This window comes from Corvus moneduloides, chromosome 27 (genome assembly GCF_009650955.1).
Source record: "Corvus moneduloides isolate bCorMon1 chromosome 27, bCorMon1.pri, whole genome shotgun sequence".
Classification (NCBI taxonomy): Eukaryota; Metazoa; Chordata; class Aves; order Passeriformes; family Corvidae; genus Corvus; species Corvus moneduloides.
The window spans coordinates 921,554-945,215 of record NC_045502.1 but is presented as its reverse complement, the minus strand read 5'-3'; the positions used below and the strand labels follow the sequence as shown (position 1 = coordinate 945,215).

Genomic DNA, 23,662 nt, shown 5'->3' with positions numbered 1-23,662 from the left:
CAAAACCCCATCTTCCATTCCCTTCCTGCCAGCACAGGGAAGCTGCTGCAGCCTCCCAGTCACGGGAGCCATACTGGCAGTGCTCAGACGAGCTCAAAACCAACACTTTCCCCTCCCTGCACACACAGCACCCCGGTTTTTTACCCACCACGGGGGAACGGGGCTTTAGGGCGATTATTGGAGCCGTTGGCTCAGCAGGGAAGGTCGGAACTTTCCAGGAGCACCCAAGCAGGATGTGGGGACACAGTCTGAACCCTCGTGTCCTTTAAGGACAGCCGGATCAAATAACCCCGGAGCCCCCTGGGCCCCCTGGAGCGATCTGTTGGACCAGAGAAATTCATTAATTAATTAGCTAAATACTCCAAATCCTGGAGCGTGCACAGGAGCCTCACACGGAGCGAGGACGGGGAGAGTTTCTGGTTTGCCAGGGTGATAATAAACACACCCCGAAGTCTAAATACAGTAAAATCTGAGGTTGTTTTTTCAGAGTCTCCTCCAAATCTCCCATTGCACAGCACCCGGCATCCCCCGTCTCCACGAATGAACATCCCCCATCCAGGCAGAGACACCGAAAATGTTTTCCCTGCCTGGAAAAAGCCGTAAAAAGAGGAATTTTGGTGCACAGCTGCCCCGTTTGCAGAGAGCTGGAGAGGGAATAGTGCGGTTTAGAGGCTTGTGATGCAAAGAGCGAGCACAAACCTCAGCCGGGGGTGATTTTATCCCTGCGGCGGCTCCGGTGTCGGGAATCCCGGGCCAACAGCTCCATCTCCCGTCCGAGCCCGGCTGCAGCTCCCGGGGCTGCTTTTACACGGCTGAATATCCCAAAGAACGCTCCAAAACCCGGCTGAGCTTTGTGCCGGAGCCCGGCGCTCACTCGGTCGCTGTTTCGGAGCTGGGAAATGCCTCGATTCGGCTCCAGCCGCTCTCCCGAAAAGCGCATCCCGAGGGATCTCGGCGTCTGGGGATGCTCGAGATCAGCCCCGTCCAACCCCCAAGCTCCCCAGCGCGAGGTGATTAACGAGGATGTTAATAGCTAATTAAGGCTTTTTTGGAAATTAAACTGAGGGGAGACCGGAGCTTTTGGGTTGGAGGGGACACCTCCCGCTGTCCCAGGCTGCTCCAAGCCCCAGTGTCCAGCCTGGCCTCGGACACTCCCAGGGATCCAGGGGCAGCCCCAGCTGCTCTGGGAATTCCATCCCAGCCCCTCCCCACCCTCCCAGGGAGGAATTCCTTCCCAATATCCCATCCATCCCTGCCCTCCGGCAGTGGGAAAACTTTTCCCCTTTTCCCGGCACTCCATGCCCTTGCAAAAAATCCTTCCCACGTCAGAAGTATCCCCAGGTATTGAACATTGATGGGAGGGAAAAGGCAAGAAAAACTTGGGAATGTGATTTAGGAAGAGCAGCGTCATTCCTGCAGCATTTCTGAGCTCAGCTCAAGGCCAGGAACAGAGAATGCTCATGAGGGATGCAGACATTGAAGCTTAACCTGGGCCTGGATGCAAAATACGTGGTGGGAAAAAGCAAACCTGAGCTGCGGCTGGAGGTTCTGCTGCGTTTGTTTGGTATTTTAAACGAGCACATTAAAACCCAGCCCCTCGGCGCGTTGCAGGAATGGATGGGTTTGCTCAGCCCAAAAGCTGCTCCCGAGCCAGGGACGGCGGTGATTTGGGCAAGGCCGTGGCCTCGGGGGCATCCCTGCTCCAGAATGCGGCTGAATCCCTCAGGAGCAAATGGCTTCCGTAAAATCTTAAAAGAACGTTGTAAAAGAGGCCCAAAACCAAATATCTGTTGGCTGGGGCTCCTTTCAACCCTCGTTAGAGGTGAAGCCCAGCCCAACTCCTCTCTGGGGGAGACGATAAGGATTTTCACATCCCCAAAACCCCTAATTCCGAGGAGAGGTGACCCACTCACAAACATCCAGGCTCAAAAACCCTTCAGTGAGGACTCACCTTCTCGAGGATGGGGATTACAGCTGCTCACAAGCCTTCATGGGATCCCAAGTTTTTCGCTTGGCCCGGCTTATTTTCTGTTCTCACAGCAAAGGTTGAGCTGCTGCAGCTAAAACCCGAATTTAGGGAAGGTTTGACCCCCCAGGACAGGGATTAGGGAAGAAAACGCAGCTGCTGGAGGGCAAAATATCCCTCACTGCTCCTTTTAATCTCTCCCACGGAGGATTTGCCTCCTCTGACAAACACGAAGCGCCTGAGAGAGGCTCAGTCCAACAGCTGGGCGTGTTTTGGGCAGGGGATGCTAAATATTGGGGTGTCAAGGATTAGGGGAGATCAGATCAAAGCCAGAGAGACGGGACCCGGTGGGGTTTGTCCACCCCCGCAGCCTTCCCCGGAGGTGCGGCTCTTCCCTGGGTGGCTCCCGGTGCTAGAGACGAAGGATTTGGTTAAAAACAGAGGCTGTCTCAAGGCCAAACTTTATTGCAAGGCGGAGGGGTCCGTTTCCAAGTCCCACACCCCCCTCCCCACAAGTCCCAGCGCTCTTCTGGGGGGAAAGGAGCGTTTTCTGGTAAAGCCGTGCAACGGGAAACCAGGGCCGACCGCTGGCGGGGCTGCTCCGGCATCGCTGCGGGTGCCGATTTCCACAGGTCCTTGCAGGGCTGGCTTCGCTCACGTAGGCGCTGTCCCAGGCGGGGTTTGCAGGATCCATCCGGCTCCCGGGTGAGCCCCGGGACGGCTGCCCAGCTCCGGCAGCGACGGAGCGCCTCTCCCACTTCCCCAAGCCACATCCAATCTCCCAGGAAAGTCATTCGCGAGGAAATCCCGGCGGGCGCGGCCGGCCGGGGCTCGCCGTGTGCCCGGGGCGCGCTCAGCGCTGCAGCCCGTGGCTGACGAGGCAGGAGCCCGATGCCAAAAGCAGGGCGAGCCCCAGGCCGGCGCGCCGGTCCCCGGGGGCTCGGCTGGGGGGTCCCCGCTTGGCCCCCATGTCGGGCCAGCCGCCGGCCTGGAACCCGCCCGCGGGCGGCGGCTGTCGCGCCGCCGGGATGCCGTGGCCCAGGCGGGACGGCCGCGGGCGCCCCAGCAGCCCCATCCCGTAGCCCGCGGCAGCGCCGGCCGCGATGGCTCCGGCCACCTTGGAGCCGCGGCCCGGGGCGCCCCCGCCGCGGGACACAGCGCGGAAGCCCCCGCGGAGCCCCCCGGCCCCGCCGCTCCTCCCGCCGGCCCCGCCGCTCCTCCCGCCGGCCCCGCGGCGGCCGCCGGCCACGTCGCTGAAGAGGGCGAGCAGCAGCATCACCACCCAGCACCAGGCGTGGTCCAGGGGCCGCATCCTGCCCCACCTGCGGAACGGGCACAACGGGGCACGGTGAGGGCGGCGATCCCGGCCCCGGGCTGGTGGAACTCTAACGAGACTCTGACGGAGTCGCGGATCTGTGCGGCTCTGTGCGTTTTGTTCATGTATTTCACCTCACGGAATCCTCTGGGTTGGAAGGGACCCGCAAGGATCAAGTCCAGCCCGCCAGCGGTTTAGCTGACGAGGAGGTGTTAGGTCACAGGTTGGACTTGGTGATCTCCAAGGTCTTTTCCGACCTGGTTCGTTCTGTGATTCTGTGAGTGGCACGTGGAGGGATCGAACCCCCAAACTTCGTGTTATCAGCACCGCGCTGCCACCAGCTGATCTAACCTCACTGGCTTTTGTCTAGATATATTACATATTATATCATTTATTGATATATTATCTCTACATATTATGTATTTAATCATTTATCTATGTATTATTATATAATATTATACTATTTATTTTTATATGATATGTGATATATGATATATATGATATATATGATATATGATCTATTATATATTACATATTATATAATTATATATATTACGTATTTTATCATTTATCTGTATATTCATTTATTGTTAGGTTACTACTTATATAATATGGAATATATAACAATATGTGATCAATAACCAATGATTTCTAATAGAGAACACGTAATATATAATAATAGATAATGTTGTGTGTTATATATTATTGTATATATTATTATAATATATATGTAAATATGTATATAATATGTATATATATGTATATAGTATGTATATATTATTATTATATTATTAAGTGTTATTTTATTATATTTTAATGTATTTATACATATATATATATATACTTATTTTTTATATGATGTTGATTTAAGTAGAAAATACATGGTTAATACATTCCAGTGGAAGGTGTCCCTGCCCATAACAGGGGGTTGGACTGGCTGGTCTTTGAGGTCCCTCCCAACCACACCATTCCAGGATTCTCTGATTTCCTGCACTATTGTACATTTTTACCTTATTCCATACTTTTGATAAGTGGGGAGAGTGGGCGTCGTGGTGCAAACAAACCCTCCCAGCTTCCCAAATTCCCCCTCTCATTCCCCGCACCCCGATACGAAGCTCAGGAGCACGGGGATGAGATTCCCCCACCCGTCCCCCACCCCGCAGCCCCTCCGGCCGGCGGCTGAGCAAACAGACTCATTGTGCTGAAGCTGCTGAGCCATCGTGGGCCCAAAATCATCCCCAAAACAGCAGCGGCCGTGTTGACAAAAGCCTTTTGAAAAAGCAGAGCCCCCCTGGCCGGCAGCCGCGGCCGCGGCATCCCTGTGTCAGCGATTCCCTCCCCGCTGGAAGGTGCCAGGCCTGACCCCCGTTCCAAACCCAGCGCTTCAAAAATGAAAATTGGGCTCGATTAATTTGATTTGCGTCGTTTCCCTGCCCTGCTCCTCCAGCTGTCAGGGTTATTTTAAAGAAAGCCCAGAGAAGTGTCCCCCTTCCAGCTGTTGGCAGCTGCACCACCGCTGGAAACACCCCAAAACTGGGCCGCAAATTCCACCAAAAATTCCTCCACAAGGTTTTTCCCTTCCTGTTTTTCCCCCCTCTCTACTTCCCCACCATCACCCAAACCTGTGGATCACCAGCCAGGGAAAATCCCAGCGCTGGAGCATCCCAGGGCTCCTCTCCCCACCCCAACCTCCAGCTCAGCTGTGCGCCAAACCCGTCTGCTTTTCGCCTCGCTCTGCACCCAGCTCCTTCCCTTTTCACCCCACAACTCCAGGGCTGCTGTCCTTACCCTTGCGCCCGGGGCCGGTGATGGCTCTTCCCGTCTGTGCCCGCCAGGCTCGGCTCGCTCCGGACTTTTCCCGGTGGGATCAGCGGGGCCAACGTCACTCCTGCCCCCTCCTGCAGGGGAGGGATAACGGGGCTGCGGGGGCTGGCTGAGCCGGCTCCAGGGACACAGCACAGCCGGGACACCCTGCGGGCAGCACGCCTTCCACCTCCGGGAGGCCGAAACCGGCGGGGTTTTACCTTCGGCGAGAGAAACAGCCAGAGGACGGAGCCTGCCGACCGCGGTGCCCGGGGATAAGTAGCCCCCGAGGGCTGGATAAGCCCTAAACCAGCCCGATATTCCCCAAAAATCCTCCAGCAATTTAGATGTGAGTCTGTGAATCTGTAAGGGAAGAGCGTTTCTCCGTGGGAAACTTCTCCACCGGGATTCAGGCAGGTTTTACTCTTTCCCCTCATCTCTCCCAGCTCCCATGGAGCCCATTTCCATGGCATTTCTATCCACAAAAAGGGATTTATTTTGGACAAGCCAGGCTCTGACGCACGGGGGTTCATTCTGCATTAAGTTGCTACATATTTTATTTTATTTTATTTTCTTGTTAATCCACGCAGCAGTGCCACAATCATCCTTCAAACACATCAGAAGCTCCTCTCGCTGTACAACACTTTCCCGAACATGAGTTAAAGGTGGAAAAGGTACCATTAACATTAAAAAAAAAAAAAAAATTACAAAGATGCATTGCAAAAACTCAAAGGGAGGGAGAAAGTCAGAGGTTTAGTTCACATCGAGGTATAAAATTGATATTGCTGGTTTAGCCTGGGAGGAAAGAGGTTTTTCCAGCTGATGGTGGTAACGGAGCCAGTCCAGTCCTGGTTTCACCAGGATAATGCGCTGGCACCAGTGGAAAAGGGATTTGGAAAATAAAATCCTCTTTATTTCTGCCTCCCACCTCCTCCTGCCTTCCCCCCCTTTCCATCCAGCATCCCTCGAGACGCTCGAGGCCCTCAGCTATCCCTGCGAGTGCTATTTGGCATTTACAGCTACCAGAGAGGTTTGACATCGTGGTTTCCTTAAAAATCCCTAAATATTAGTGCAAATTAGAGCGGGGGGCGGAGGGGGCTGCGCCGCCAGATGCAGGTTTGGGGAACGCGCTGGAAAAAATGGGATTTTCTCCTGTGCTGGAAATCCACCCGTGAGCCCCCAGGTCAGGGTTAAACCCCCCCAAACCTCAGCCAACCCTTTGGATTTACAAAATCCTCCCGACACCTGTGAATTATTGCAATAGGAATGTGCTTTTCTCTAAAAAAAAAAAAAAAAAAAAGAGGAATTTTTTTGTGCTCTCTTGCCACTGAGCCGGGAGCCACATTGGGCACTTCCAAACCGAGCCCCCAGCTCCAGCTCTGGAGCGCTGGCAGCCCTCGCTCAGCCCCGTCCTCGGCTTTGTGCTGCTCACAGATTTCCTCTTTTTTTTTTTTTTTTTTTTTTTTAATTTTTAAATTTTTCCTGGTTTTCCCCCGTGTTTTCCAGGGGATTTGAGGTTTTGGCTGAAGCTGCCACCAGCCAGAGCCTTCCTGGGAAGAGCCCCCCGAGGATTGTGCGCGGATGAAGGCGTGGGAGGGGGGTTGGCTCGGAGCTGGAGCGATCCAGATGGACACTGGGAACGGCGGGGGGTTGGGATTTGGTGCAGCACATCCCACGGACGTTCACATCGCCGTCGGACCCTCAGAGATCTCCTCCAGCCTCTGCTCGATCATCAGCCGCAGGATGGAGTATCTGGGGAGGCACAGGACAAGGAAAAGGGGATTTTCCAGCGCCCAGCTGGCCAACAAAACCCTGGAGCAATGCAAAGCCCGCACCCGGGATGCAGGGCTGTGCAAATGAATTTTTGTGACCAAAGCAGCCCCCCCAGGAATGTCCTTCCCTCCTGGCATCCCCCCTTGGAGCTCCCAGCCCCACATACTTGTGCTTCAGCTTCTTCACTTCCCGGTCCTCCTCCTCCTCCAGCTTCTGGATGAAGCTCCTGAGGATGGGCATCTCAAATTTGATGTACTGGGCGACCTGGGCGGGAGAGGAAGAGCAGGAAATGATGAAGAGGGTGAAGAACTGACCCCCACTGCCCCCATCCTCTCCTTAGATTTAACCGGGGAAATCAAGGATCCCAAAATTTTGCAGCAAACCCTAAAAAAATGACGTTTCCTCTGCACGGAGCGACCGCCAGCTCACGCAAACGAGCGAGCACCGGATAATTATTGGGGGAAAAAATCCACCTAAGGTTTATTTCTTTTAATCCACCCCCTGGCTGCGCGAGGTGTCTCTGTCCGAGCGTCCCCGGAGTCTCAGAGCTGCTTAAGCCCAAATTCAGCCCAAAAGCGCCTCGTTGGAGCCGGGATTTCTGCCTGGCGAGCCGGCAGATGGCACAACGGAGCCGCTCCCACCCGCGGCGCGTTCCCGGCTGGAAAAACACCAATTACGCCAAAGGCTGCGCTGAAATCGCTCTTCCGTGATCAGATTCGGGATGGCACAATCGGGCTGGGGGCGTCGGCTCCGGCTGGGAGCTGCTCTTGGAGCACAGAACGAGGATTTTCCCGTAGGACCGGGAGTTTTCGTGGAGAGACCCAGGAGCAAAGCAATTCCTGCAGCTCCAGCACGCATCTGTTCGCTGGCGATAAATTCTTCCCTGCGATGGTCGGGAGGGGCTGGGATGGGATTCCCAGAGCAGCTGGGGCTGCCCCTGGATCCCTGGCAGTGTCCCAGGCCAGGTTGGCCAGGGCTTGGAGCAGCCTGGGACAGCGGGAGGTGTCCCGGCCCAGGGCAGGGGTGGCACCGGATGGGATTTAAGGTCCCTCCCAACCCAAACCATCCCATGCTCCGGTGATCCCCCGGTTTTTCCAAGGCCACCCGAGGGTGACGCGCATCCCGTGCGGGCACACTCACGTCGTAGGTGACCTCTTCCACCTGGTCCTTCTCCATGAGGAACACCTTGGACACCTGCTCGCAGGGGCCCTGCAGGATGCGGGCGAGCAGGGGGAAGTCGCTGCCGCGCAGCTTCTGCTTCTCTGCAACGCCAGAACCGCGGGGTCGGGCCCGGCAGTGCCCGGGCGGCGCCGGGGCCGAGGCGGCAGCGCCGAGGGGCTTTGGGGCACTCCCGGGTGGGATTTGGGGCACTCCCGGGTGGGGTTTGGGGCACTCACTCATTGCTGGGGGGGTTGGGGTGCTCATCCAGGGGGGTTTGGGGCACTCACTCATTGCTGGGGGGGTTTGGGGCGCTCATCGAGGGGGTTTGGGGCCCTCACATCCAGGGGGCTTGGGGCCCTCACATCCAGGGGGGTTTGGGGCACTCACTCATTGCAGGGGGGGCTTGGGTCGCTCATCCAGGATAATTTGGGGCCCTCACATCCAGGAGGGTTTGGGACTCTCACACCCAGGGTAATTTGGGGCACTCATGTCCAGGGTGGTTTGGGGCACTCACTCTGGGGTAATTTGGGGCAATCACACCCGGGGTAATTTGGGGCACTCACTCCCAGGGTGATTTGGGGCACTCACACCCAGGGTGATTTGGGGCACTCACTCACACCCGGAGTGATTTGGGGCACTCACACCCGGGGTGATTTGGGGCACTCACTCACACCCGGAGTGATTTGGGGCACTCACACCCGGGGTGGTTTGGGGCACTCACTCCCAGGGTGATTTGGGGCACTCCCGGGTGATTTGGGGCACTCACTCCCGGGGTGATTTGGGGTACTCACTCCCGGGGTGATTTGGGGCACTCACTCCCAGGGTGATTTGGGGCACTCACCTCCGCTCGTGTGCACCATGTACAGAGCAAACTCCTCCGCGGAGTTCTCGATCTGGGGGCAGACACAAAGCTCTGCTAAAGGGACGGGTTCTGCCCTGGGCTGCCCCAGGAATCGACCCCAAAATCCCATTATTTCACCGGGCTGGTGCATTTTATACAGAGATACGGATATGTAACTACAGATCTGTGTAAGTGCAAAGGTATACAAATATTCATACAACTATACAATTAATGAATCATTAAATACATTAAATGTATTTATAGATATGATAAATTATTCCTCTATAGAATATATAATACATATTCATTATATATTACATTATATATACTAAATATGTATTATTTGTATTTGATAATATATTGTGTAATGTCTACATTTAATCATATATCTAATACTTCTAATAATATTAGATATTAGATTTAGTATATATTATATATCACACTAACATAACTTTATTTATAAGTATGCATTAACACATATTTTCTGTAGTATTTATTATATTTACTAAGATACACACGTATTTTATTGATATGATTTATATATATTTATATATAATATATAACACATTAATGAAATTACACTTAATATGATATTTTATAATTGCGTGTATAATATTCATTATAAATATATATTCAAATACGAATTTATAAAAATCTGATATATCTAATCTATTTATATATTTTTATATATGATGTGTATAGAGTACACACCACACATATCTGAATGCAGATTTTATATATATATAAATATAAATATTTAAAAATATATAATATATATAAAATATATATATATTATATATTATATATATGACATATAATATATATATTATATCATATATATAATATATATGATATATAATATAAATATATACACATATTAAAACTATATATAAATACATACATATATAATATATAAAATATATATAATCTTTATATATATTTTATATATATAAAGATACTATACATCTAATATAAAGATTTATACATAATGTAATGATTCATATATATATATAATCTGAATGCAGATTTCATACATATATAGGTTTTATATATATAAGGATTTATATATATAATATAGAAACTCAGATATATATATACATATATATATAAAATATAAATATATATATAAACTTACATAAATATATATATAAACGGAATGCAGATTTTATATAAAGAATATAAGGATTTGTATATAATATGAAAATTCAGATATATTTACATACATATATATAAAATATAAATATAAACTGAATGCAGATTTTATACATATAATATAAATATTTGATATAAATATAATAAAATATTCATATATATAATATAAAATTGATATATAAAATGTAAAAATTCAGATATATATATAGAAATTTATATAGCTAATATAAAAAGTTATATAGATGATATAAAAATTCATATATATATATATCTATATATGCATAAAACGAATGCGGATTTTACACATTTAATACAAACTCTGCATTCAGAGCAGCCCAGGAGCCCTGCGGGGCTGCCGACCGTACCTTGAACTTGTTGAGGAGCAGTTTGAGCACCTGCGGCGTGGTCATGGTGCTGTTGATGCGCACGTTGGTGACGGAGCCGTAGGCGGGAGTGAACACCGAGGTCTGCGGGGCACAAACGCCGTTGAGGGCCCTCCCCGGATCCCCCCGGATCCCCCCGGATCCCCCGGATCCCCCCGGAGCCCGGGCTCACCTTGTGGTTGTAGAAGTGGCCGTTGATGGAGAAGCGGTGCCGGCGCAGCCGCCGCTGCTCGCCGGGCGTGCGGGCGCTGCCGCGGTGCCGGACGCCGACGTCGCTGCGGGTCCGCATCAGCTGCGGGGCCTCCTCCGGCGGCCTGGGGGCTGCAAAACACCCGTGGGACCGTGGGGATGGGCGCTGGGAGCAGGGGGAGCCGCCCAGGTTCTCCTCCGGAGCTCCAGGAGCGCTCGGACAACGCTCGCAGGGATGCACAGGGTGGGATTTGCTGGCGTGTCCTGGGAGTTGGGTCGATGATCCCTGTGGGTCCCTTCCCACTCAGGAGATTCCCTGATTCCAGAATCTTCCTGCTGCAAAACAGCCACTGGGAGTCCCCACGTGGGTGCAGAAATCCTCACCCCAGGATCAAACTTCCTCACCCCTACAAACTTCCCAGGACGCTTTTAATCCCCCCACTTAAACCGCAGCAGCCGGTTTCTTCTCCCCCAGCTCCCGAGGAAGGTCATTAATTCAGAATTAGCTGCCTAAATCCGTGCTGCTACCTGGATAAAACCTCTTCTCCCGGGAACTCGAGCATCTTCCCTCGCTTTTCCATAATTTAACTTTCTCTGTTCTCCTTCCCTTTAATGAGGACAGGCAAACGAGGGCAGAGCCTCAGATCTCTGCATGAAAACTGGCCCGGATCCAGATTATTATAAACCAGCTCTTCATCCATTTTTAATGAACCTCTCAGGCTCCGGCTTTGGGTGTTTTAATTCAAAGCATGTCTGCAGCAGGGAGAAATCTCCAGCAGGCGCTGCTCCAGCTGCACACGCGGTGACCGAGTGCTCCCAAGGAGCTCTGCGCCCACGCCGGGCACTGGTTTTTTACTGGATTTTAGGGAAAATGCAATAAAAGGCTTTTTTTTTGTATGTGCTGGCAGAGGATTGAGGCCATAAGGCTGAGAGAGCTGCTGGGGAATCGTGGTGGGGTGACCTGGGGTGGGGATTGCCTGCGAGAGACTTAATAAAGAGGAAAAAGTGGTGTGAGTGGGGAGAGCAAAAAGAAAAAGGGAAAAAGTTGGAGGACCACGGATGGGGGTTCGTGGATGAAGTTTTGCAAGGACCCAGCTCCTCTCAAACGGATGAGCTGGTCCTTCTTTATCCCCCCAACCCCCAAAAAACACGCCAAAAGCCCAGAACATCTGTAAAACGCCCCAGCTGAACGAGCAAAATGCATCCAGCAGGTTTTCCCTGTGGGAATTCCGGGTGGGACAGCTGTGCCCTGCTCCTTAGAACAAGGGGTTAACGAAGCTCTGGCGGAGCTCTTCCCCCTCTGCAGAGGAAAAACCAGGGAGGGCACAAACACTTTGCAGCAGTGTTGACTTCCCCATGGCAACGGCGCTTCCCAATGCTCCCATTCTTCTTCCCGAAACGCGGAGCCTCCGGGAAGGGGAAGCGCCGACATCCTTTTCCCTGCGCTCCCACGAGGGATCTCTGCTCCATCCCCCCATTTCTTTCCAAGCTCATCTCCAGCACATCTCACTGCGGGCAAAACCCCTTGGGAATCAGGGAATCACTGAGGTGGGAAAAGACCTTTAAGATCATCGAGTTTTGGGCCATCCGAGAAAGGATTGAATAAAAGAATTAATTTTGGAAGTGGCCTGACTGGAGCAGGATGGGAAACCGAGCCTGGAGTTAAGGACAAGCCTGGTTCCTGTTTTCTCAAATCAAAGCGGAGCCCAGGCGCATCCGAGCCCGGCTCACCTGCGCCGTTCCCGGGAGTCTCCGTGCTGGGCGCGGCCTCTGCGTCCGTCACCTGGATGTCCGGCAGCGTGCTGGGCTTCAGCACGGACCTGCGGGAGGACAGAGGTGGTGGTGGGTGCCCTGTCCGTGTGTGGCCGCAGAGGGAATGGTCACCCAGGGAATCTTTGCCCCTCCAACCCCCCTGCTGCTGGTTCCAGCTGGGACAAAGAAAACCCAGAGGAAGCAGCTGGGGGTGCAACCAGCAAACCCTGACAGGCTGGGGGGTGTCTGTGTGGTTTTGGGGGTGTCTGAGTGTTTTTGGGGTGTCTGTGTGGTTTTGGGGGTGTCTGAGTGTTTTTGGGGCTGTTTGTGTGGTTTTGGGGCTGGCTGTGTGTTTGGGGTGTCTGTGTGGTTTTGTGTGTGTTTTTGGGGCTGTCTGTGTGTGTTTTTGGGGCTGTGTGTGTTTGGAGGGTCTGTGTTTTTGGGGCTGTGTGTGTTTTGGGCATCTGTGTGGTTTTGTATGTGTTTTTGGGGCTGTCTGTGTGTGTTTTTGGGGCTGTGTGTGTTTTGGGGGCTATGTGTTTTTAGGGCTGTGTGTGTTTTGGGGGTCTGTGTGGTTTTGTATGTGTTTTTGGGGCTGTCTGTGTGTGTTTTGGGGCTGTCTATGTGTTTTTGGGACTGTCTGTGAGTTTTTGGGGTTGTCTGTGCCCCCCCCCCACTCACCCGTGGGCGCCCAGGTTGCAGCCCGAGTGCCAGGAGGAGGAGGAGGGCGGCGGGCGGATGCGTTGGTTGTCATCCTGCATCTGGAGGCGGATGGGGCGGCGCAGCCCCCAGGAGATGTTCAGCAGCCCCTCCACGATGAGCTCCCCTTCCTCCTGCGGCACAGACGGGATCCTCAGCACCCCAGGGAACGGCCGGGAGTGTGGGGTGGGGATTGGGGCCTCTGGGGTCTTTTGAAACCCAAATGTTCTGTGATTCTGTGACTTTTTGGACTCGGTCTCACTCCCGTTCCTGGTAAGGCCACGGGGCAGATCCTCCTGAGAACTGTGCTGAGGCACAGGGAAAATCGGGATTGGTGACAGCCAGGGTGGCTCCACTGGGACAAACCAGGCCTGGAAAACTCGGTGACCTTCCAGGATGGGGGAACGGACATCGCCCACCTGGACCAGGGCAGAACATCTGGGAGTGCCCCACAGGACACGGAACCGTGGGATGGTCTGGGCTGGAAGAGACCTCAGGGACCAATTCCATGTCCACTGAGTGATCCATCAGATCCAGTCTCTCTTCTCCAGTCTACAGAGTCCAAGGACAGGGCTTGGAGCACCCTGGGATGGCGGGAGGTGTCCGTGCCCACGGCAGGGGGTTGGAACGAGATGATCTTTAAGGTCCTTTCCGACCCAAACCATTCCACGATTCCATGTTTGGATGGGATATTGGGAAGGAATTCCTCCCTGTGAGGGTGGGGAGGGGCTGGGATGGAATTCCCCGAGGAGCTGGGGCTGCCCCTGGATCCCTGGCAGTGTCCCAGGCCAGGCTGGAGCACCCTGGGACAGCGGGAGGTGTCCCTGCCCAGGGCAGGGGTGGCACTGGATTGATCTAAGGTCCCTTCCAGCCCAGACCATTCCGTGGCTCCACGATTCTCTGTCTCACTTCCCTCAGTTTCCCTCTGCCTGGGGCATTTCTCACCTCCCGGTGCCGCAGCTGCAGGTTCTGCCCTTCGTAGTAGATGTTGTAGGTCTTCAAGTGCAGGAGCAGCTCATTCCTGGAGGGAAGAACGGGAAAGGTGCTGAGATGGGCTTTGGGGGAGGAGGGGGACGCTGCAGGCACCGCTCAGGGACCCCTGGGCTGAAAGCAGGAATTGCTTCCCTGGCTGAGGAACCTGCTGCGCTGCTGGGGACCCAAATCCAGCTTTATTTGAGCCAGATCTGGGTCTTTTGCCTCCTTCAGCCCTCCCTGGTTGAAGGTTTTTGCTGGGGGTCCAACATTTTGCACCCACAGTTAGGGGGAGAAGCTCCCTGTGACCGTGTCCCCCATAAATCTCCCAAAAAGGCACAAGAAACCCCATCAGACCTCGGGGCAGCTGGTCATGAGGCTGAAAAACAAATCAATTTTCCAGGGGTCACGCTGGAGTCACGAGTGATCACTTGGTCACGTTGGCTCCCGGCTCCAGCCCTCAGAACAAAGATCTGAGCCCCGCTCCGGGGCCAAATTCAAAATGAAAACAAAAATAAAGATTAAAAACAAAGATGAAAATTCAGATAAAAATAAAATTTTAAAAATAGAAATAAAGATACATATGAAAATGAGAATGGACAAGGAGAAAAATCGCTGGAAAGTCAAAATAAGGCAGGCCAGGTGGGCTTTAATTCCCTTAATTCCCGAGGCTGGAGGAGGCTCAGGAGGCTCAGCACCGCCCGGCTGACACAAACCAGCCCAAACCATGGGGTCATGCGAAGGGAAATGTCCAATATTTGCTTTACCTCCCTTTAAATCTCCCTTAAAACTCAGGAGTCACTTTGGTCTTCACCAAAGAACGGGAGAACAATTCTTAATCAGGGCTTTTTCAGCAAAGCCCGTTTTTTATGGGAGTTTATGGCCACATTTGGTCACACTCCTGAGGAAAACTTCCAAATCCCACTGGCAACCGTTTTCTTTTTCAGGAAATTGTGGGGGGTTTTTTCCACCCAGAATGGCTTTTTCTTCCCAAAACCCTCTGAACTGAGTTAAAACCCAGAGTTGCTCCCATCCTTCCAGCTCAAAGAAATATTGTGTGTTACAGGTCATGGACAAGATGATAGATCTTGTATTTATAGTGGCGTATACTGCATTTATAACTTTATATATGGTTATAAATGATGTATTGTTATATATTGTTATACATTGTTATGTATTGTTAGATGTTATAAATTATATATTTTATATATATTAGTATATATATATTTAGTTCAAAGATATATTGTATGTTATAGATCATGGATAATATATTATATATTGTATTTATAATGTTATATATTGTGTTTATAATGTTATATACTGTTATATATTATATATTGTTATATATTGCTATATATTGCTATATATTGTTATATATTGCTATATATTGTTATATATTGTTATATATTGCTATGTATTGTTATATAGTGTTATATATTGTCATATATTGCTATATATTGCTATATACTGTTATATATTGCTATATATTGTTACATGCTGGTATATACTGTTATCTATTGTTATATGTTACACATGATATATTATATTTTTATAAAATATATATTAATACATTATATATATTTAGATCAAAAAATACTGTAGGTAATAAATAATATGTTATATCTTGTATTTATGTTATATATTGTGTTTATGCTGTTATATATTGTGTTTATAATGCTGTATACTGTCATATATTATGTATTGTATTTATAATGTTATATTGTTATGTTGTTATATATTGTTATATATTGTTATATATTGTTACATAATGTTATATACTGTTAGATATTATATACTGTACTTATAATGTTATATATTGCATTTATAATGTTATATATCGCATTTATAATGTTATATGTTGCTATATACCGTTATGTATTGCTATATAGTTACATATTGCTATATACTCTTGTATATTGCTATATACTGTTATAAATTGTTATATACTCTTATATATTGCTATATATTGCTATATACTGTTATATATTGCTATATATTGTTATATATTGTTATATACTGTTGTATATTGCTATATACTCTTATATATTGCTATATATTGTTATATACCGTTATATATTGCTATATACTGTTATATATTGCTATATATCATTATATATTGCTATATACTCTTATATATTGCTATATACCATTATATATTGCTATATACCGTTATATATTGCTATATACTCTTATATATTGCTATATACTGTTATATATTGCTATATACTCTTGTATATTGCTATATACCATTTTCTATTGTTACATACTGTTATATACTGCTATATATTGTTATATACCGTTATATATTGCTATATACTGTTACATATTGCTATATATTGTCATATATCGTTATATGTCACAAATTACACATTTCAGGTCACAGACAGCACGTTTCACATGACCTCACACATTTCGGATTACAGGTAGCCCATCGTACCCTACATTCCGTATCCCGTATCCCACATATTCCCCGTGGAATACTGCCAGCTCCCGCCTCCCCCCGTCTCCCTGCCCGTCCCGGCGTTCCCGAGGCTCTTACTTGGGGATGAATTTGTCCTTCCCGCAGGGCACCAGGTCCCCTCCGCCGCCGAAATCCATCCTCGGGCTGCGCGCTCATGGGAGCCGAGCTGCGGGAGGGAGCAGGGAGCCCTCAGCGGGAGCCGCCCCATCCCCGCATCCCCGCCACCCTCCCGCGGAGAACGGGGGGAATACAAATAAAAATACAAATAGAACTCCCTCGGGGCTGGCAAAGGCCCCGGAGGACGCAGGTGTGGGTGGAGCTCGGAGAGGCTCCTGCGGGAAAAGCGGTGCGAAGGGAGGGAGATCAGATAAGGGCAGAGGCGCCGCAAACTCACTGAAAATTTAATCCCTGCCGAGATATCCTTACGCTAAATTTGCATTTGGAGCATCCACGGGTGTCCCGGCGACGCCAGGGCTGGGGGTGGGAGGGGTGTAAATGGGAATTGTTCCTTTCCTCCGTTTGTTTTACTCTTACTTCATTCCACAAAGCTTCCAACTGTGCGAGGCTGCTGCTGCCTTGGGCCACCCCAAGCCCCGTGGTGGCACGAGGGGTGATTTTCCAAGCAGGCAGAGATGCTGGGCTGTTCCTTCAGCTTTTTAATAATCCCAGCTGGATTTTTGGGCCTTGCAAACACTTGGGAAGTCCCCAGAATCCCACCTTGGGACAGGCCCCCCTTTAGATCTGAAGTGTGAGTTTTGGACGCTGCAAAATGGAATTAAAATGGGATTTGGGGTGAAGCCCTTGGGGCGCTCATGGGTTCAAAGCAGTTTGGAAAACAGGTGTTGAAGAGACCTTGGAATGTGAAACTGGGGTGGTTTTGAACGATGAAAAAAGGGCTTTTGGGGTCGTGCTTTTCCTTGGATGTTTGTGCAAGGTCTCCTAGACAGGATTTCATTTTTCCAGGGTCTTTTCCCTCCCTTCCCTTCTCCCAGAAGAGAAACTGAGGTGAGAAAAAAGTGTTTGCTCTGCAAGCTGCTGTTTTCTTCCACCTCCCACATTGCCATGTGCTTCCTCCCAGTCCCGTGGGGGAAAAAACCCTTTTCCTGTAAGAAAAACACCCAAATCCACGCCAAAATCTAGGCGGGTAAATAACAACCAAGGCTGTAAAACCTGTCAGAGGATGAATCTAAACCCTACAGCCTCTGCAGGGCAACAGTCCCGGTGTCCCATCCCACACGCTGGGATAAATCCCAGCAAATAAACGATTGGCAACAGCAAAAATACTCCGTGGCAGGTTTGAAACCCCACACGAGGCCATGCTGGAGTCAGAGCAGGAGGGGAAGGGCAGGAAACTGGCCCACCCCAGCCCTGGGGCTCAGGGTCTGCCCGGAGAAAAAGCAGAAGAAAAAGTTGCCACCGAAAAATCACAGAAGAGCTGACAAAGCTTTGGGTTTCCTGAGCAGCTGAGGAGCTGCACGAGCATCCCGGCAAAACCCGGCAAAACCCGGCAAAATCCAGCAAAATCCAGCAAAACCCAGCACCAGCCCTCCTCCCGCAGCCAGCAGCCGCCTCTGCTGCCCCCATCCATCCTCCCACAGGGAGCAAACCCAGGAATAATCCTATTTATCCATCAAAAGTGGTACCGGGGGGCGATCCTGCAGCCGACTTCACAGGTTTGGGATAAACGTGGGGGCAGCAGCTGCTTGTGGGGCCCCAGATTTGCGGGTTCCCAGCTGTGGGATGCAGGAAGGAGCATCCTGACCGTGGGTGTCCCCTGGCAAGTGATGAAAAGCTCTGGGGATGTTCCAGGAGAATTAAAGGACGCGGCTCTTGGCACACGTGAAAGTGGTGCCAAAACCACCAGAGTGAGTGAAAAAACCCCTCCTGGAGCAGCACAGCCCAGGGTGGAGCCTTTGGTACCACTCGGAGCTTTGCTCCAGAGCATCCTGGTGACGCAAAGGGGCGAAGCCAAAGTCCCCATTCCCTCGAAGAGGACACGGGGATGAACTGCAGCCCAAAAAAAGGCGCATTTTGGGAGGGAAGGGGAGCTCCAAAATGCAGGTTCATCCTCCCGTGCTGAGGAGTCGTTTCCTGTTTACGCCCCGGCTTTGCCACCTTCGCCTCTGTCATCACATCCCCTTCCGAGGAAAGGGGCAAATTCTTCCTTTTTTGGGTCTGGAGAGAAGCAGGCTGCGCGTGGAGGGGAGAGGCGGCTCCTGGAGCTTCCCCAGCAGAGACCAGGCACTGCCGGCCCCGACATCCCGCCGCGGCTTTGGAAAAAGGCTGGAAACCACCCAGATCCAAGGGCTGGCAAAGTGGAAGTTTCTCCGTTGCTCAACCGCAGCAGTTTGGGGCCGTCTCCGTTCCCGGCACCGCCGTGCCTCAGTTTCCCCCTCGGAGCTGACGCGTTTCCGCCGTGCCCTGCCCGGCCCGAGTTTCTCCTGATGCTTCGCAAAGCGCTTTTAACTGAGCTCCGCATCGAACCAACGCCCTGCGCCCGCGGCAGGAGGATCCCAGCCCTCGCTGCCTCCCCGCACAGCCCTCGGCTGCTCCCGCCGCTGCTTCCAGGCCGGACAGACCCCACGGAGCCCAGACTTGTTCCCTTCCCTAAAAATAGACCTCCCTAAACCCCCTTCCTGCAACCCTACAGCCCAACCTGCCCCGCGGGGCAGAGGGAGCCTGGCCGCATTCACAGCCCCTCACCCTCGCCGAGCTCCCGGGGAGATGCGAAGCTCCAACACAACAAAACAAGAAAAAAAAGTACCAACCCTCCCCCCCAACCGTGTTTTCAGCAGGAGAGGGATGTTCTTCCCCGCTCCTGCAAAGAAATCTGCATTTTTGGGGGGGTTTTGCTGCCTCGGTCCCCCCCCTCGCAGCACACGGGAGCCTCGGCAGCATCGCCGGCATCCCCCGCTGGGGCGGGAGAGGCGGATTTGGCGCAGCTGAGGGATTGTGGGAATATCCCGCTCCCCGGGGAGGCCGCGATTTTCCCTCCTGCACCAACGCTGCCGCCCCCCGGCAGCCCGGGGCGGCTTTTAACCGGCCCAAGGGCGCTTCGATCCCGCTGCGATCGCTAGCAAAGCATCATCCGAAGGCGGCGATTCCTCCCGGGAGCCTCCAGCAGCCGCTCCGCTCAGCGGTGTCTGGGGCACGACCGGACACGCGCGGCCGAGCGCTCACCCCGTCCCGCGGATCCTGCGCTGCAGCAGCCGCGCTGCCGGCGCTGCCTCCGGCCCGGCCGCTACTCCTGAGCTGGGATCCCTTCCCCGCGTCCGGCCCGCATCCCTAGGCGGGGAGGTGCGGCAGCTCCATTGTTTTCCAGCGCCGCTATTGTTCTCCAGCCCAATTGCTCCGTCCTGGAAGGGGAGAGGGAAGGAGGGAGCGCTGAGCGGTGGCAGAGGCGGCCGGGGATGCCGGGGGGGTGCCGGGTCACTTGGGGACAGGCGAGGCGACCCGTTGGCTGCGCTCAGGGTGAAGCCCTCCGGGAGGAGCCGGTGCCCACCAGGGGCTCCTCGTGGGCTCCGGGACGGCGGCGGGCGGGTCCCGCCCGGGCGCGACGGGGCCAGAGAGTGCCGTGTCCGGGGTGGGAGCCGCGGGCGCTGCGGCTGCTCCAGCCCGGCGGGAGGGCGATGCTGAGGGCGCTCGGTGGGTGCTGAGGTGACACCCCGGTTTTGGGGCCGGATCCCCCCCGTTCCCGGCGGTGAGCGCGGTTTTCGCCTCCGCTCGCTGCGGCCGCGGCTGCGGAGGGGCCGCGGCTCAGCCCCGGGGCCGCTCCCCGCGCAGGGGGCGGGGATGGGGATGGAGACCGGGATGGGGACGGGGATGGGGACGAGGTTGGGGACGGGGTTGGGGACGCCCCATCCCGCCCGCACTCACCCGGTGTCGGTGCCGGTCCCGCTCCGCTCCGCAGCCGGTGCCCCCGTAGGGCCGCCCCTGGGCGGGGCGGGGCGGGACGCGGCGGGGAGGGGCGCGGGCGGGGCCGCGGGTGGGAGCGCGGGGGACACCCCCTCCCTCAGCCGGGGTCATCCCGGAACCCGGATCCCGAAGGACATCTCGGTTCCGGGATCCGGGTGCCAGGACTAGGGACCCCAAAGGATGCCACCTCTGGGACCTGGGATGTCCCCGCCCGGACATCCCGAAGGATGCTCCAGCTCGCATCCCTGGAGCAGGTTTGGGGTTCCCAAAGGACACCCTGGCTCCACCCGGGTTGCACCTCAGGACTGGGGTCTCAAAGACCCACCCCTGGTGCCAAGACCGGAGTCCCAAAGGACGCCCCATCCCCGCCGTCAGAACCAGGATCCCGTTCCTGATGTGAGGAACATGATCCCAAAGGATTCTCCAACCCCGTTGCCAAGAGCAGAATCCCAAAGGAATCCCCATCCCACGCAGCCAGGCTGGAAATGCTCTCACAATTAGCTCCAGCTTTGTGCAGAATCCCCAGAGGGAGCTTTGTGGGCTGCATCACACAGGCTCAAGCGGTTATTTCTGCCTTAAAAAGCCCCAATTCCTGGGATATCCAGTGCCAGAGCCATGCAGGCATCACACTTGGCTGTTCTGTTGTCGGGATGGTGCAACGGGGCCGTGTGCTCGTTCCCCACCTCGGCCTTGGGATCCCATCCGGATCCAAAACCGCCTCTGAGAAAGGGATGGAGGGGGAAATAAATTGAAATAAAATCTGCCTGGAAGCAGCTGCTGCAGCTGGGGGGGGTCACAGTTACCTCTGCACCGGCGCTCAGCACTCCCGGGATCAGGATCCCACCTTGCCCGTCCGCTCCCGGCACCTTGGGGAGAGTTTGGGGCAGTTTGGGGGTGTTCAGTATTCCCGAGGAGCAGCGGCCATGTCCCTCCTCCTTTGTCTGCCCCTGACCTTTCCCAGTGCTTTGTGGCTTCTCTGGGCTTTTTTTCTTTTTTAAGGAATTTGCCTAGAAACAGCCCACACGAAAGGGAGGAAAAAAAAACCAAAACAAAGAAATAATCAAAGCAGCTGCTGGAGCCAAACAGGCGTCTCTGCAGGCATGGCTGGAACGGGCCTTTTCCCCCCCTTTTTTCTTGGATTTCTATGTAAAATATGAGAAGTTCTGGAGGAGCCATCTGGCTCAGGGAAGCACTGACTCGGCGAAAGTGAGCGGGGCCGGGTCAGGATTGATATTCCAGCAGCATCTCGAGGGCTGGCGGGGATGAGAGGCCCTTTGTGGTGGGAAGAGCCCGGCCGAGCGCACAATGGAGCCAGCCCCAAACCCCAGGGAGAGTTCCCACTGACCCTCAGCTCGTGGGGTGGAGGCAAATGGAGCAAGAGGAAAAATAAAATTAAATCGAAGGTTTGGGGTAGGCGCCACGGGAGCACAGGGGGATCTTGGCTGTGGAATTGGGGTTAAATCCTGATTTTTGCCATGTTCTGCTCACTCCACAGGTGATGGGGAGGGGACGCTCAAGCCTGGTGGAGGGATTTATTTACCAAATCAAAGGAATCTGACCCATTCCTGCCCTGTGAGGGATCCCTGCAGCTGCAAGGCTGCTGCTGCCTCCTTCCCCACAGCGGGGTGAGCACGGATCCACGAGGAACCAAATGCACGTGCGAGGAGAGCAGAACTTCCACCCCTCCAGAGCCTGAGCATCCCCCCAGGCTGCCAAAAATCCCCCAGGAAAAGGCAAAAGGGAGTTACAGCACCTGTTCCACAGGGTGAATCAGCATTTCTGTGCTCAATGCCACTGCGGGGTCACAGCAGATGCCTTTTAAACCGCGAGCTTGGATGGATTCACTCCTGCCAAGGAGCTCAGTCAGGGCCCAGAATAAAGCACCAGCTCCAGAATTCTCCAATATTCAATTATTTCCCCCCCAGACCAAGCAAACAGCCAAAATCCCTTTTTTCCTACCTTGGCAGCCTCTCATTATTTCAGCTTTGAGACCCCCCCAGCCGATTGCCAGTAAATACCAAGCAATTTGGAAGGATCCACGTCAGTGTGGGAGCATCTGAGAGCTGTTAGGGAGCTCTGGGAACCAGATGGGAAGAGGCTCTGGAAAAGCCTCTTCTCATCCCTGACCTGTGTCTCTCTCACACAACCGCCCTCCCTGCACGGGGGTGTTTCAGTCATCCTGGAAATCCCCACATTTTGAGGTTCTGCCCAGGATCTGCCCTCCTTGGGTCGATGTTGACTGGGGCAAGGCACAGGGAGAAAACACAATTATGGCCTGAGCTGTAAAATGGCAGCCCAGGGGATTAGCCAGGATTAGGATCAGGTTTTCATCATGGACCCAAACCTGAGCGCTCAGAAATCCCTGGGCCTGCTCACAGCTGCTCCTCTGGCTTTGATCCCACAGCTGCTCTCACCCCCTCGCCGTGGATTTGGGTGATTTTTTGCTATTTTAGTTCCCACCTGACTCCAGCACTGCTGGACTCGTCCCCATGGGCCACACCCCATGGGTTCGGGGCGGTGCTGGGGGGTCCCCACGTCCCCAAAGCCAGGAGCAGCTCCCTTGGAGGCTGGCAGATTCCTGAGGGTGCTGGGTACCCTCAGCCAGGTGCTCCCAGCTCCCAAGCCCTTCCAGGCATCGCTGCTGCTCCGGGCTGACAGCGGGAATTTGCCACTGGAGCCGCAGGGAAATGAGGTCCTTGAAGGGCTGGGGATGAGGGGAGGGGGTGACGAGCCAAGGGGACGCTCGGCTCCTTCATCCACACCCAGGAGAGCTGGAGGGGCCTCAGCTGAGAGCAGGGACAGGCAGTGAACCACAGGAACGGGCAGCAAGCTGTGCCTCTTCCCTACAGATCAAGGAATTCCGTGTGTCTGTGGGGTAGGAGCTGTGGGATGAGAGCTGCGAGGTCAGGAAAGGGTTTGGGGGTCGTGGTCTGGGGCGGCACCTCCTACAAAGACTCCGGGGCTTCCCCTCACCTGGATTCCAAAATCAATTATCCACTAAGAGGAAATGAATCAGTTAGGAAGGAGCTCTTCCCAGTGAGGGTGGGGAGGGGCTGGGATGGAATTCCCAGAGAAGCTGTGGCTGTCCCCGGATCCCTGGCAGTGCCCAAGGCCAGGCTGGACATTGGGGCTTGGAGCTTCCTGGGACAGTGGGAGGTGTCCCTGCCATGGGCAGGGGTGGCACTGGATGGGCTTTAAGGTCCCTTCCAGCCCAAATTATCCCAGGATTCTCGAATTCCATGATTCTCCATGAAAGGAACTGTGACACCACACTGCCACA

The 23,662-nt window shown here is 52.9% G+C and overlaps 2 protein-coding genes across 5 annotated transcripts; both read right to left on the bottom strand.

The window, feature by feature from the left end:
- Positions 1–2,819: 2,819 nt before the first annotated feature.
- LOC116435471 (translation initiation factor IF-2-like) lies at positions 2,820–5,521 on the bottom strand. Its single transcript, XM_032091807.1, has 2 exons — positions 5,070–5,521; positions 2,820–3,288 (listed from the first exon to the last, which is right to left on the bottom strand). Exons 1-2 carry the CDS (start codon positions 5,519–5,521, stop codon positions 2,820–2,822), a joined length of 921 nt encoding a protein of 306 aa, XP_031947698.1.
- Positions 5,522–5,612: 91 nt separating this feature from the next.
- Positions 5,613–21,291, bottom strand: RASSF2 (Ras association domain family member 2). Of its 4 annotated transcripts, none has more exons than XM_032092098.1 (13): positions 21,186–21,291; positions 19,648–19,823; positions 16,546–16,633; positions 13,980–14,055; positions 13,017–13,168; positions 12,315–12,403; positions 10,567–10,715; positions 10,377–10,478; positions 8,860–8,911; positions 7,998–8,119; positions 7,535–7,740; positions 7,024–7,121; positions 5,613–6,836 (listed from the first exon to the last, which is right to left on the bottom strand). In XM_032092098.1, exons 3-12 carry the CDS (start codon positions 16,602–16,604, stop codon positions 7,040–7,042), a joined length of 1,089 nt encoding a protein of 362 aa, XP_031947989.1. In that variant the 5' UTR covers positions 16,605–16,633; positions 19,648–19,823; positions 21,186–21,291; the 3' UTR covers positions 5,613–6,836; positions 7,024–7,039. The 4 variants fall into 4 exon arrangements, with proteins under 4 accessions (XP_031947989.1, XP_031947988.1, XP_031947990.1 ...); XM_032092097.1 differs by lacking the exon at positions 21,186–21,291 and adding an exon at positions 20,344–20,426; XM_032092099.1 differs by lacking the exon at positions 21,186–21,291 and adding an exon at positions 20,344–20,426 and having other exon boundaries at positions 13,017–13,165.
- Positions 21,292–23,662: the final 2,371 nt, after the last annotated feature.

What these genes read in the sequence shown, in the direction of transcription:
- LOC116435471 (XM_032091807.1), bottom strand. Translation starts at nt 5,521, where the DNA reads ATGAGGGGAAAGAGTAAAACCTGCCTGAATCCCGGTGGAGAAGTTTCC. An exon ending in CACCGGCCCCGGGCGCAAGG is followed by an intron (nt 3,289 to 5,069) that starts GTAAGGACAGCA and finishes CCCGTTCCGCAG; the next exon opens with GTGGGGCAGGATGCGGCCCC.
- RASSF2 (XM_032092098.1), bottom strand. Translation starts at nt 16,604, where the DNA reads ATGGATTTCGGCGGCGGAGGGGACCTGGTGCCCTGCGGGAAGGACAAA. An exon ending in GACTCCCGGGAACGGCGCAG is followed by an intron (nt 10,716 to 12,314) that starts GTGAGCCGGGCT and finishes GGTGTTTTGCAG; the next exon opens with CCCCCAGGCCGCCGGAGGAG. An exon ending in GCCACTTCTACAACCACAAG is followed by an intron (nt 10,479 to 10,566) that starts GTGAGCCCGGGC and finishes TGTGCCCCGCAG; the next exon opens with ACCTCGGTGTTCACTCCCGC.